The sequence below is a fragment of the Platichthys flesus genome, chromosome 12 (genome assembly GCF_949316205.1).
Source record: "Platichthys flesus chromosome 12, fPlaFle2.1, whole genome shotgun sequence".
Lineage (NCBI taxonomy): Eukaryota > Metazoa > Chordata > Actinopteri > Pleuronectiformes > Pleuronectidae > Platichthys > Platichthys flesus.
The window spans coordinates 4,420,200-4,434,835 of NC_084956.1; the positions used below are offsets into that span (position 1 = coordinate 4,420,200).

Below are 14,636 nucleotides of genomic sequence, written 5' to 3' on the forward strand. Positions count from 1 at the left end.
TGTTCCCTGTGTGATTATGCAGGGAAGGTCCTGTGGTGTTTTCCTGACAATCACTCAAATTCACATCAGCCAGTAGAAACAGATAAAGGGCTGGTGAGCCTGTTTTAAAGTATTACTTAAATATCAGTAAAAATGTATTTGTACTGTCTCATATTGACAAATCCCAGTTTGTCTCATAGATCTGAACAAGGTGCAACATCCTCGGTTCTTAACCCTCAACTAGAGTAAAACTACTAAAGATACTCTTTGAACAGGAAAATTAACCTCAGAGACTCACATGTGAGGATTCCTCCCCAAGGACGGACAGAGGTACGATAGATGGTGCTTGTTACTGAGCACATCAACAAAATAACAGTTAACATTAACATTAATTGGAAGAAGCTGCCTGTAACCATGTTTAAAGTATTTACACATGAGAAAATGTTTGATAGAGATGAAGGGAGCAGCAATGAAAAATGAATTGAGGAGTTATTGTCAGGAATGGTAGAATATGTGTCTTGTGATCATTAGTAAACGATCAGCTGCCAACACGATCAGGATCCATCTTCATGATCTATAAATACATGATAAAGTGTATTCATTAATTGATCATGACCCTCAATAAATCTAATTACTGATGTATTTATATGAATATAATTGATTGAATAGTACTGTATTATAAAGTTAAATAAAACCAAGAATAAAAAACTCAACACTTATTGTATTTTGAAGAAACTGCTGCAGTTACAGGAAGTGACCAGCAGGTGTCAGTGCGAACCGCTCAGCGAATCACAGCACAGAGAGGCGCTGACGTCATTGTTGGGGTATTTTCAAGATGGCGGCGGACTGAGGCTGCAGCTCCGCAGCTGAGCGCTGAGGGATTTAATCTATCTTCACCGCATCACTCACCAGGAATGAGCGCTGTTCTCCCGGTGTTCTCCGGGCAACGCTGCGGCACCTCCGGCTAAAATGCTGGCCCCTTCCTCCCGGAACATCAGAACCTGCTGCTGCGGAGCTCGGCCCACCGGGCAGGGGCACTCGTCGCGGGATCTTACGCCCGAGGCCGAGGCTCTGTTGACGGACTGAGCGGACATGGAGGAGACTGGAGGAGGGTCGCTTTGCTTCGATTTAAACGACGAGGCCGGGGGAGTGAGAGCGGGGCTCGGTGCTCTGACAGACCGCAGTATCGCACTGCTAGCCGGTGTCAGTGGGGGTCAGGGAGCCGGGAAGGGCCATTTTTATGTGACCGGTAACGGAAGGAATGTAAACACGGACGCGTTGGTACATCCGCCCCCGGTACAGAGGGAGGTGATGTTGGTTGAGAGGAGCCTAACAGACCGCCTGACCGACAGGTGTGTGGTGTCGGGGGATGTCGGTGACCACCGCGACCTGAACGGATTCACTGAGTCACTGTGTCAGGAGGAGCCGGCCATGGTGGCCCTTGAGGAGGGAGGAGCAGCGGGCAGCCACGGCCTCGCAGGGGCCGCAGCCGCTTCCTTTCCGGCTGTGCTCGGGACTCGGGTTCCAGTGGAGACGGGTCCGCAGATGCTGCAGCAATCTGCGGGGGAGATCACGGGGGAAATCCCGGATGTAACCGTGGAAGGAGGGGAGCCGATGGGCGGTGGTGCGGTTACCGGGGGTGTGAGGACTTGTCTCCCCCTCGAGCGGCTGCCAAGCCCGGCGAAGCAGCAGGGGAATTGCGCATTGGACATGTCCAACGGGGTAGAGGACAGTGAGGTCCCCGAGGTGGAAACCTCTTATAACCCGACAGCAGTGGTTTCCAGACCCGCTGTGTGCGACGTGGACTGCGGGGAAGTGAAGTTAGCCAACGGTGGTTTACACATCGTGAACAGCTCCAGAGCAACATGTGACTCTTCAGACTCAGACAGCGACATTCATGTGGACCCGAGGGCAGGGCGAGAGAACTGCAACGGGGAAGAGGTCACTCAGTGCCCCGGGGAGGATGCGCCTGCTTCCGCTGAGCCCCCTCCTACCCCCGAGCTCTCCCCCACCCCAGATTCAAGTGCCAAACCCCCCTCACCCAGCCCTTCGTCCCCCAGTAAACCAAACGGTGACAGCCCGCTCTCAGAGCCCGAGTCCGAGGAGGACGAGGCGGGTTTCGGTGACCTGAGTTTACCCGTCAGGCCGCAGAACCTGAGGACTAACCCCGGCCTCCCGGTGTCCCTGAGCTGCGACGCCACCCCATTGTCCCCGGGCGAGGATGGGGGCTTTTATTTTGGAGACGACGGGTACATGGAGGAGTGTCGGGGCGCGTTGGAGGCGGCGGGTCGGAGACAGAGCGCTCCGGACAAACTCCCGGACCTGACCGACCACACGGACTGCTCGGACGGCAAACTGATGCCGAAGAGGTTCGGCATCGCTGACTTCTTCACCAGGTAAATATATAGTGACCAGACATGTTCCCCATCCCACCACCATAAATAGATAAAGAACAAAACGTATTCGTTTTCAATGAACAACACACAGCTGCATTCACAAACGCCTGAACTCCGGACATTCTCCAGAGGGGATGAATGTGAGAACGCAAATGTCTCAGTCAGATTATCCGGACTCTATCCGAAGTTCCTCCAGCCAATAACCCAGTAAAAAGTTAGGAGACTGTCTGGATGAACTGATGGAGATTATTGGGAGATTTCACCGCCAGGGAGTTGAAGAAACCTAAAACACTTTGTGAAGAGCAGCCAGAACACACTGAGTCTTACTCTTATATTGTTAAACAGAGAACACCTATTCTTACAGCATGGTCTCACACACACATGGTCTTACACACAAGGTGTCTTACACACACCAACACACACATACACTCACACAAACCTGGTCTCACACAAGGTCTTACACACACATGAACTCACACACACCTGGTCTCACACACGGTCTTACACACACATAGACTCACACACATGAACTCACACACACATAGACTCCCACACTTTGGTGCAGCACAGATTCTTTTTTGCTTAGTGGCAGTGAGATGTTTTCAATGAAAGTGCAGAGCAGGTGCTTGAGATGATGTTACATAAAGTTGTGACCAAACCTGACTCAACCCCTCAGGTCCCGTCACACCTCGTGGGGACTTTGGACGGGTGTCTGACACACAAACTATGATGTATTTAAAAATGAAAAAGAGAAATTAAATGACAGAGAGTATCTAAATAATTGATCATTTATATAATAAATAGTATATAAAGCAAAATATCTATAAATCATAAATTTGCCAGTCTCCAGCCTTTACCTTTTATTATCAACACATGATTATACCTTTTAAAAAGAAATCCACATTGACGTCTCCGTCTTCCACGTGGGCGGCTGTGGCTGAGAAATAGAGTGGTCGTCGTCCTCCAACCTGAAGGTCGGCGGTTCGATCCCCAGTCTGATCCATCTGCGTGCCGAATTGTTCTTGGGCAAGATGCTGAACCCTGTATGGCCCCCCCCATAGAATTACAAAGTGCTGCGATTAGATGCACTGTATGAATGTGTGTGTTGATGGGTGAATGTAAAAATGTACTGTAAAGCGCTTTGAGTGGTCATCAAGACTAGAAAAGCGCTATATAGAAACAAAACCATTTACCATCTTCTTCATCCTGAGATATTTGTGTTCTTCCAGTTTCACATCCGTCATGTGTTAGAAACCTCATCAACACGTTGGCTTGCTCACTGTGAAGTTTCCAGACCTTTTCTTGCTGTATTCTCACCTGGACTCCCTACGACATTATTCTGAGTTTTTACCAGGGGGCAGCAGGAGAAACTCCAGAGAATGACCAGAGCAACTGACTCAGACATTTTCGTTCTTGTATACAGAACCTCTGGATACTTTCAGGTGAAAATCTGTAGTTCAGTGTAGGTCTGAAAACCTCTTTATTGAGCTCAGGGTTTTCAGGAGACCAAAGTGGCGACAGCGGTTGGTTGAGCGTCTGTTTATAGAGGAGAGGTCAGATCATAAGACAGAACCATGAACATGATGTCAGACTAGATATCAAGAGTATTTGGTTTTTGAAAATCACTCTGACTTTACGTCTTCATGACTTTAATACAGCTGTAGGTTTTAAAGCTGAAAGAAAATGTCGTCGTCAGACTGTGTGGCTGCAGTATCTGTGAGGATGTCATAAATCGCAAAGTCTGTCCCTGCACCCTGACATCATTCTTGTATGAGGAGGTAAAAAGGTTAAATATTTAATAATTCAGTACAGGGAGCAGTTCACAGCCTGAGGGGCAAATCTTTCTCTGTTTGTTAACAGAGAAAATCCTGTCCTACTGGCAGGTGGAGGAAAATCTGTGTTTTTTAAATCTCTGTCTGTGTGAGCCTGGTTTTGGACTCGGGCCTTGACGGCTGGCTGGAGCGTCCCGGCGTCTCAGAGGAAATCCAGACAGACGGAGCAGTGCTGGAAAATGTCCACGCTGGCTGTTTGTTTCATAGCGTAGTTGAGGGCAGGACGGGGAGGATCAAATGGAAGCAGGAATGTTTCTTTATTTAAACGAGCAACTCGCTGCCTGAAGACTGTTTCTCTTTAATGTTTTTTTACCTTTTCATGGTTCAATTTATCCTCCCCCAATTTATCCTTGTTTTGTAAAATACTTACTTCACAATTCACGTTTAACTTTAGAGAATTGGAGAGAAGTAGCTACAGAAATTGGCTGAAAACTATCGGCTACATGTTCTATCTTCTGTCTCCCTCATGCAACAAGTGAAACAACAAACCAGGAATAAAAAGAGGAAGTTGTTTTCTCCATGGTTCGTCACTGTGGTCTGGTCTCACCACGGCTGCTCTCTGACTCTGCTTTATTCTACCTGTCTGTGGAAGCTTTGGTGAAACTGTTTAAAAAAAAAAAAAAATACATGAAATAAAAAAACCGGGGCCCTGTGAGGTTTCAAGTTCTCAGCTTCATCTTCTGCAAATTAACAAATACACAAATCTTTATTGAAGAAGACGAGGAGCTGACAGAGCTGGTGAGTCAGACACAGCAGGTCAGGTCTTCTCGATTCAAACGAGAGAGAAATAAAACACGAAGCTTCAAAATGTGTCGGTTTCATCAAACTGTGCCGAGGATGAGAAGAAGCCTTGTTCTCTGCCGACACCTGAGCAGCACCTGTAGCTGTGTGTGTGTGTGTGGTTGCTTCACACTTCCTCTCCCTCCTTCCCTTTGTCTCCTCCTCCTCAGACTGTCGACCTGGCAGCTTCTTTTTTCCCCTCCGTCGTCTTCAGAATCTGCTGCAGTTGCACGATTGTGGTCAGAATGATGATGAGGATGAATTCACCTCATTACGTCTCCCAGGGTTTTTCGCTGGATTTTCTCCTGCGTTCGTTTGAGGAACTGAAACCGTTTCTCTGCAGCATCTGGCATCAGCAACTTTAAGGTTTAGAGGAAAACAGCTGTTCATCGTAAACCATGGAGACAGATTTACAAAAACAATTCCAGCTTTGGTTTTGTCCAGAGAATCTTTCGAGAAAGCAAATGCATTTAAACACCATTTCACCCACTTTAGTGTGAGCCCATCATCACAAATCCTGAGTCTTTCTTCTCATTTCCCTTTCAGGAGCCTATTTTCTAGGAGATCCAAAGAGCCAAAGGCACCGACCCATAATGCAGCAGGATGGCGACTGTTCGGCAAGACAGGAGCCAGAGGGGCGGATCCAACTAAAGACCCAGCCTCCACAGTGTCCAATCAGCAGGTTGGTTCTTCACGTCCACATCATCTTGTTGAGTCATTCCTCCACCTCTTAAACCTGTGGTCCTGAACCAGTATCTCCGCCCTGTGAGAGCCTTCATGTTGAGTTATTGCTTTTTCTGCTTCGGTAAACAGTTGAATATGAAGTGCAGGTGAAGATGACTGACGTGTGGTTGGTCCGACCGTTGAGTTGTGTTTGTCAGTACGAATCTTCAGAGGCTGCGATGAGTAAAGCTGTCAGCCTGAGTGTGTTTACATACAACTGCTGGAATTAGACGGTAAAATATATTGTGTGTGTGTGTGTGTGTGTGTGTTTAATCATCTGCCTCTCCAGCTGCAGACAGTGTGAGGAATTTGCTTAGCGAACACACACACACACACACGCACACACAATTTACCCCTATAAGTCCCACTTGTTGTGTTGTATAAGGCTCGGACATGCACACACACACACACACAGCTGTTCATCTTGCATCTAGAGAAGGTGCTTTCCTGGACACACACAGACACACACAGACACACGTTCTGGCTGAATTTAATTTTCACTTCAGTGAAACCTGTCAGGCAGCAGCTGTGTCCCTGTCGTCTCATCCATTAGTGGCACGTTCCCACTTTGCTAAAGTGCCTTTGAGCAAGAGGCCAAATATCAGCTGTTTTTTGTTGTTGTGACCTCTGAGCTTTCGGAGGATGCAGACCCGGGCCCGGCAACGCTAAGAGCAAAGGCGTCTGACAGCCCCCAGCCTCAGCTGCCAGATTCAGATGATTCATCAGGGAAAGGAGTGAAGCACATGTGGTTTGGCTTCAGCTGGTTGACACGTCAGATACACAACAGAGGAGGAGAAAGGAGGGGGAGGAGGAGGGAGAAGAGGAGGAGGATGACTGACCTCATCTAATGGTCACTGTGATCATCTTCAGTAATCTTCATCATTAGTCATCCACAGGCTTTTGTTGTGGCCTGAAGTCGGTGTCTTTACACCTGTGGTGAAACCGTCCAAACCTAATGTACATGGTTAATTTATAAAAAAAAAGACCATTAGCCCCAGTTCAAAGTGCAGCTGACCCAACAGACCAGATGAAGAGGAACCTTTTTGATCCACTCAGGTAACAAACATAGACATGAGAGCAGCGCTATTTATGAAATGATCGAAGTTTGCCGTTGATTTAAACGTGGAGCAGTAACTGGTCAAAGTCTGAAGCTCACTGGTCTCGTGTCGGCAGCTGTGATGATTCTCTTCAGATTATTTACAGTACGAGACATAAGTGCTTGAGCTATTTAATGTAACTGTCTAAAATCAGTTAAAAACTGTTATTAAGAAGTTAAGTTGTTCCATTATGATTTTTAAAAAGCAGCAGTTAAATAATGTTGGTGGAAATCTCCATCGATAGGGTGACCTTTATACTTGAAGCAGCTTTCATGATAGAGTCTTGTTCTGAAGTCTCTGGATCAGTCACATGATTTCATACATGAGGCTCAACCCTCAGTGAAGCTGTCAGTCTGAGGGAAGTCGTCTCCCCCTGCTGGCGATGCTCAGACCTCTGTTTATAAAGGGCTTGTTGTCTTGTTGACCCACAGCTGCTCTGTTCCTGTGAATGAACTGTTTGTTGTGCAGAACACACACACACACACACACACACACACACACACACACACACTGCAGTGCTTCGACGTTAGACTCACATACATGGACACAAGTCTTGACATTCATTAAGCGGCAGCCATCTGTAAATATACACACACAAAATGAGACACACAAACACACACCTGTATTTGTCAGCTTTGATGGTGCATGTGCAAGTGTAAGTACACACACACACACACACACACACACAGACAGATGGAGCTCTCTTCAGACTCCAACTGTCGTCGTCCAACAAGGGTTCTGATTGTGTGTGTGTGTGGGGGGGAGTGTTAAATTATTTTAACTACACAAAAACTCATCTCACGGTCTGTTCAGTAGTTCCTTTTGAACGTTTAACACAATCTACATATATATTCCAGGTGTTGTTGCAGATGTTTGAGTTTTCGTCCTCATCGACCTTTATCAAGAATTTCTTGATTTTCAGGAATTTGAATGAAAACACCGTTCAGTCGTTGCTCTGTAAGAAGCACTGAGAGACTAAGAGACTATTGTTTTCTGAACTGTAGTGTCCACATGAGGAGGAAGAAGAGGAGGACGAGGAGGAAGAGGAGGAGGTGAAGGACTCAGATGTATCCCCGAGTCGGGAGCGCCCCCCAGCTGCAGGGAGGAGGAAGAACCTGGAGTTTGAGCCTCTCTCCACCACAGCTCTCATCCTGGAGGATCGACCAGCGTGAGTAACAGTTGTGAACGTCTTAGCAGTCGCTTAGGAACAGTGAGCATCTGGTGGGAGACGCAGGAGGAAGACAGGGACACACAGAAAGAGAGAAGGAGTCCCCCAGCCCTGAAACTGCTCATCTGTCCATCCATCCATCTTTCCTTCTGTTCATCCATCCGTCCATTCGTCCACCTGATTCTCTTTCTCTCTCCTTCAGGAACCTTCCGGCCAAATCTGAAGAGGAAACTCAGCGACACAAACTGGAATATGAGGAGATGGTTTTAGGAGCCAAGAGGAGAGGTGAACACACACACAAGGGCTGAAATGTCCTCAGTACAGTGGTTTAAAACTAAAAATGGTCCCCACAAAGACAGATGTTCAGTGTGAGTGTGTGTGTGTGTCTTTCGCTCAGAGTTGAAAGAAGCGCAGAGGAAGAAGCGTCAGATGAAGGAGAGACACCGGCAGGAGGACAGCATCTCCAACGCCATGGTCATCTGGAACACTGAGATCCTGCCTCACTGGGACACCATGTACGTCTGCTCTGCTCCGTGTGTGTTTAATAAAGTGTGTGTGTGTGTCTGCACCACTCGTATATTTAGCTCACTGTGTGTGTGTGTGTGTGTGTGTGTGTGTGTGTGTAGGAAGGGGACGAGGCGGGTGAGGGACCTGTGGTGGCAGGGACTTCCTCCCAGCGTCAGAGGTCGAGTTTGGAGTCTCGCCATCGGCAACGAGCTCAACATCACGGCAGGTGCGATCTGACACACTCACACATTGTTAGATTCATTCTCACTTGATTAACTGCTTCTGAAAATATCTCCAACAATGAAGTGTCCTCCAGTCGGGTCACAGAGCCTGTTGGAAATGAAACTATGTCATTGTGAGTCGTTTAAAAAAGATGTTACGATTTAGGCTTGATCCTGGTTTGACGTGTTTTTCTGCTCTGGTGCAGACCTCTACGAGATCTTTCTGTCCAGAGCCAAAGAGAAGTGGAGGAGCTACAGTGAGACCAGCTCGGTGAACGACAACGAGAGCGGTATGTCCCAGCCGCGTTCCAGTCTCTGCTGCTCTCGAACCAACAGAACTGGAAACTAAACCTCTCTTTGTGTGTGTGTGTGTGTGTGTTTGTTTGTGTGTGTGTGTCTCTGGCAGATGGAGGAGCGTCTCTGGCCGACAGAGAGTCCAGTCTGGACCTCATCAAATTGGACATTTCCAGAACCTTCCCCTCTCTCTTCATCTTCCAGAAGGTAACTCATCTGCTTGTGTGTTTCTGCCACTTCTAGAAAGGTTGACGATGATAGATAGATAGATGGATAGATAGATAGATAGATAGATAGATGGATACTTTATTAATCCAGAGGGAAATTCAGACGTGACAGAAGTTACGATATGACAGAAAGATAAACTGACACCAGTAGTTATCCCTCCGGAATTTTTTAAGTGAAACTTCATCGATTTTTTTTTTAATCAGGTAGTGAAGTGGAGAGTTTTAATATTTTAGGTTTCACAGGAGACAAAGTAAAACTTCAGGTAAATTGTGACGTCACTAAATTATGCGTTTAGGATAATGATGCGATCTCCTCTCTCCTCTCTCTCCTCTCCTCTCTCTCCTCTCTCTCCTCAGGGCGGTCCGTACCACGACCTCCTCCACAGTGTTCTCGGAGCTTACACCTGTTACAGGCCCGACATCGGCTACGTGAGTTTGATTTTCCTCCTCCACTCTCAAAGTGATGATATTCAATGATTTACAGATTCAGGGGCATCGCAGCGGGGGAGGTCAAGAGGGTAATTGTTAGGGACCCTGAGCTGAGAGGGTTCATCCACATGAACAACGAGGCTCCATGTCACTAACTTTCTGCTAAAAGCCTCTTATCCTTAGAGGTTTGGTTGAAATCTAGAATGTTTAAATGTGTTGGCCTCTAAAAGTGGATTGTGGGAATTGTGTGTGCATTTTAAAGCTGAAACATTAAATGACACAAAAACGCGTATGTGACGTGTGTGTTTGTGTGTTTTCAGGTTCAGGGGATGTCGTTCATCGCTGCTGTTCTGATCCTCAACCTGGAGGAGGCCGAGGCCTTCATCACCTTCGCCAACCTGCTCAATAAACCCTGTCAGATGGCGTTCTTCAGGGTCGACCACGAGCTGGTGCGTCAGTTGTCCCCTCACTTGTCTTGCTCATCTGTTTTATCTGTCGTCTGATCTTTGTTTTTCACCTCCTTTTCTTCCTTTCGTCAGATGTTGAAGTACTTTGCAGCCTTTGAGGTTTTCTTTGAGGAGAATCTTCCTCGTCTCTTCAGCCACTTCCAGTTGAACAGCCTGACCCCTGACCTCTATCTCATCGACTGGTGAGTCTGGTGTCTTCCGCTGAACAGCTGATGATATCATTCTGATTCCTCATTCAGAGCAACAGTGAACAACACCTGAGTAAACTAAAGTGTCCGTCTGTGCAGGATCTTCACGCTGTACAGTAAGTCCCTCCCCCTGGACGTGGCGTGTCGAGTGTGGGACGTCTTCTGTCGGGACGGGGAGGAGAGCCTGTTTCGGACGGGGCTGGGTATCCTGCGTCTGTTCGAGGAAGTCCTGCTGCAGATGGACTTCATCCACATCGCTCAGTTCCTCACGCGCCTGCCAGACGACCTGCAGTCGCACACGCTCTTCGTGGCCATGGCCAACACGCACATGGTCAGCAGGAACCGCCGCTGGGCTCAGGTCAGTGGCTGCGGAAGAGGACGAGTTTTCTCTTCACTTATTATTTCTAGAAAGATGTTAATTAAATCAGATGAGAGTTTATGTTCTGATTCACAAGGGACTCAGATGACATTTTAATTTGTTCTGTTTTGTTTCAGGTGTTTTCTGCTTTGACGAAGGACGGAATCAAAGAGTCGGATAAAAACACCAGCCCGGCGTTGAGAAGTTAACTGCTGCTGCCGAGCGCTGCTGTGGAGGAGGATGGAGCTGGCGTCAGGCGGCCGGGGACTTCACAGGTGACAGTGAGCTCGTCCTGTCGGCACTAACCCGAACACCTGAGGCTGGGTGGCTTCAAGCTAAACTCTTCACTCCCACCCTCCAAGCAAACACGAGGCTGAGGTCAGAGGAACCGTCAGCTTGAGCGTCCAGGTCGGTGCAGGACGAACGCCCCCCCTCCCTCCCCCCCGGGAGTCTGTGCCGGGACCAGAACCTCCACAGCCACTGTCAGTATTTCACGTAGAGATTTAGTTTTGATGAAGCAGCAGCGTCATGTTTCACCAGCGTATCAGACTTTCAGCCGCTGGCCGGGTGCAAACACTTGATCCTGGCCTTTGATTGGTTTGTGGTGATCCTGTCTCTCCCCCGTGTCGGGACGTCAACGCCACTAAGAGCGAGTATTTCTCCGTGTGTAATTCTCAGCCTCCAGCTCTAATGTTTCGGTGCTAATCAATTTCTGAAGGCTTCGACTCGTCTGTGGTTTAATAATTAACTTTGGTCTTCGTGTTTTTGTTTTTTTTTATCTCGTGCTGTTGTTTCTTTTGCTGCTTTTTCAGCTCGAACCAGACGATTGATAAGACTCCGACTTTAAACTGTAACCTTTAAACTTAAGATCTGTTGACAAATAGAAAATAACATGATAAGAATCTTAAAGACATTTTGTACAATGTAGATTTTCCAAATCATAAGCGAAGAATGAGTTGAATCATTGATCCTGATTGAGTAAAAAACTAAATAATAACATTCTGTTTTTACAGGACACTAATTATTCAACTGGACTCAACAATTATTTCCTCTTTTTATTAAATCATCTTAAAATTTCTCCTGAATCTAAAAAGCTCCGATGATGCCTTTAATATTTTTTTTTAAGTTAAAAACTGGTGGAACAACTTTGAATGTAGGACGGCGCAGTTTACAATTAGCGTTCAATTAAGATTTTCTGCCAGAACACTTTATACCTGCAGCACCGACACATCATCGTGAAAGTTCATCATGTGACTCATCAGCTCATTGTCCAGCAAACAATCCAAAGCTCATCGATGTTCCGCATTTTAGCTTGAGAACGATAAATCGATTGTTAAAATAGTTTAATTTGTTGTTCGCGTCGTATGGACACACAAGGTTAACGTTAAAACCGTTTTTACTCAAATAATAAGCACGGCAACAACGATCAATGCTAGAAGCTAAGCAATTTATCCAAATCTTTATCTTTCACACAGGACGCCCCCTGCAGGCCCGTCTGTTTTTAACACTCCTCGGATTTAAACACTATTAAATATAAACCTCAGCACCAGTTCATCCCTAACTCTACACAGACACACACACACACAGACACACACACACACACACACACACACACACACACACACACATACACATACACACCTACCTCTGTAAATGTCACCTAACATCAGAGGATGAAGGAAGATGTGCTTCGTTCTTAATAACAACATTTTCTTCCTTTTCTTTTTCTGACTTGCTTATGATCATAACGACCAGATTCTTCCTAAATTTCAAAACGTCAAACCAGAAGGAAGAACAGAAACACACACTGACATCTTAAAGATTATAACATGTGACACTGCTGTCAAGTAAATTCATCTTTTGATATTTCAGCAACAAAATCTTTTTCCCTCCGACCTCTCCCTTGCCTTGTTTTCTGCTCTTACACCAAATCACTCCACCAATAAGACTCAGCTATTGTTATTGTACATCAGCCAATAAGAAGCCAGGGCTTGACACTGAAACCATGACAGCGTGGTTCATGGACGTCACATGATCTCTGACATCACACTAACTCTCAGCAGCGCACGCTTATTTTTTCAAAAGTGGTAACGAAGCACTTTACAATAAAAAGACTGGAGATGAAGTTTGAATATGAATCAAAAGTAATAGTTTCCACTTCGAGTCCGTGACAGATCGTCGGAGAAAGATAGAAAAACTTTCTGATTCTCTTCATCGAAACGATGGTCGTGATGTTTCAGGTGCAACGTTCCTCTGCTCACCAACACTCCTCCGTCAACACTCAGACTGACGCCTGATGTTTTACAGCTCAGATACTTCTTCTGTTTGAGAAATCATTCCTCCTTCATTCATGTCAGAGTCATTTAGCACAAATCCAATCTAAACCGGTTTGTCTGGATGTTTGTCGACAGGTAGATTCATTAAAAAATCCACTCAACTGTTTAAAGGACTCTGTCACATTCCACATGAAATGCCGTCATTCACAGAAAACAACAGATTAAAGGTTCTGGATAATAATTTGTATATATTTAATTGATATGCAATATAAATACACACAGACGGAGATGATCCTCGCTCATTCTCACATGACGGGGAAACATCCGCTGTCGTCGTTGAGGTTTAAAACAACGTGAATCTCAAAACCCGGACGTGTTGAAGGTAAAAGACGCTGATCATTTTTTTGTGTTTGTGCTCAAACTCATTTGGAAAATACAATATGTGCAATATGGTTTAGATTGACATGAATAATCCCAAAGCCTGAGCAGCGTTCGCTTCACTCCAGATTATCGATGAAACACTCAAAGAGCTGCAGAGCGAAGACGCCTTTAATAATGTGAGATTATTTTTTTCCTCCCACATGTTCCAAACATTCATTTTATTTAAGTTTTATCATTTGTGTTTTATACTTCCATGTAAATTCATTTAGCTTTGTTCCGTTTAAGTGTGCTATTGTTTTCTTGTTAAGTTCAATGTACATTTTTATTCGCAATGCCTTACAGGTGATGTAAATAAACTGTAAAAATGTTCTTTCTTTTCATATAATGGCCACTAGTTAAATGTGTAAATAAATATCTTAGCAAACGGAATATTGTTGTGTTATGATTTTTTCTTTTCATTTAATCGGATGAAGAAACTCTGCTCACATCTGCTGCAAATTTCACATTTTTCTTAATTGTTTTTTGTGACAGGAAATTAAAATTGAATTGAGTTTCTTTATAAAAATAAAATTGAGCTGTAGAGATAAAAAGAATTTTTTTATTAATAACTTCATCATTATTATTGATGTATTGACATGTGATGCCATAACATGTGGTCTCAACATGATTCCTTCTAAAATATTGTAAATATGAATTATAGAAACTACTTCAGTACCTCAAAAGTGTACTTTTACAATACTTGAGTAAATGCACTTGCCACGGCTGGCCAGCAGGAGGACATCTGATCCAGTGGCATGTGTCATGTGCACATTAGACCACGAGGTGGCGTGCTATGATCAGTTTTATCACGGACGCTTGGTTTTCACTGATCATTTATGAAACGTGAAAATATGTTTAAATCCATGAATATGAGAAATGCCTTTGATTTGAAAGCACCATGTACTCTTGGAGATTAATAATTGTATTTCCTCCAACATATTTTATTTTGAATTTATCAACATTTAGCAGCAACACAGGTCTGGAGCCCCTCTCACAAAGCATCATGGGAAATGTAGTCAAACGATAACATTGTCAGATTATTGACAGAAAACAACTTTTTTGTTATTGTTTTTCAGAGACAATTATATAAATAAGACAGATTCTCATGGAAGATCCTGTCAAAAGAAATATTGTATTGTCTTCCTCCCTTTCAGATGTTAAACTTCTAACATGGACGCTCGATCGCAGTCGCTAGTCGATGCCTCTTTCTGGTCTCGGGTCAGTTTTACGTCTCAGATCAGACAGAGTCAGTTTCCAGAAGGAACCTGATTCAA

At 45.2% G+C, this 14,636-nt stretch overlaps 1 protein-coding gene across 1 annotated transcript; it reads left to right on the forward strand.

Annotated features, from left to right (window-relative positions):
* The first annotated feature begins 809 nt into the window (after window positions 1-809).
* Window positions 810-13,752, forward strand: LOC133966394 (TBC1 domain family member 12-like). Its single transcript, XM_062401310.1, has 13 exons — window positions 810-2,375; window positions 5,534-5,669; window positions 7,812-7,975; window positions 8,178-8,260; window positions 8,373-8,490; window positions 8,602-8,708; window positions 8,910-8,993; window positions 9,110-9,204; window positions 9,582-9,653; window positions 9,974-10,102; window positions 10,193-10,302; window positions 10,408-10,666; window positions 10,804-13,752. Exons 1-13 carry the CDS (start codon window positions 1,072-1,074, stop codon window positions 10,873-10,875), a joined length of 2,733 nt encoding a protein of 910 aa, XP_062257294.1. The 5' UTR covers window positions 810-1,071; the 3' UTR covers window positions 10,876-13,752.
* Window positions 13,753-14,636: the final 884 nt, after the last annotated feature.

What these genes read in the sequence shown, in the direction of transcription:
- LOC133966394 (XM_062401310.1), top strand. Translation starts at nt 1,072, where the DNA reads ATGGAGGAGACTGGAGGAGGGTCGCTTTGCTTCGATTTAAACGACGAG. An exon ending in ATCGCTGACTTCTTCACCAG is followed by an intron (nt 2,376 to 5,533) that starts GTAAATATATAG and finishes TTTCCCTTTCAG; the next exon opens with GAGCCTATTTTCTAGGAGAT. An exon ending in GGAACCGCCGCTGGGCTCAG is followed by an intron (nt 10,667 to 10,803) that starts GTCAGTGGCTGC and finishes GTTTTGTTTCAG; the next exon opens with GTGTTTTCTGCTTTGACGAA.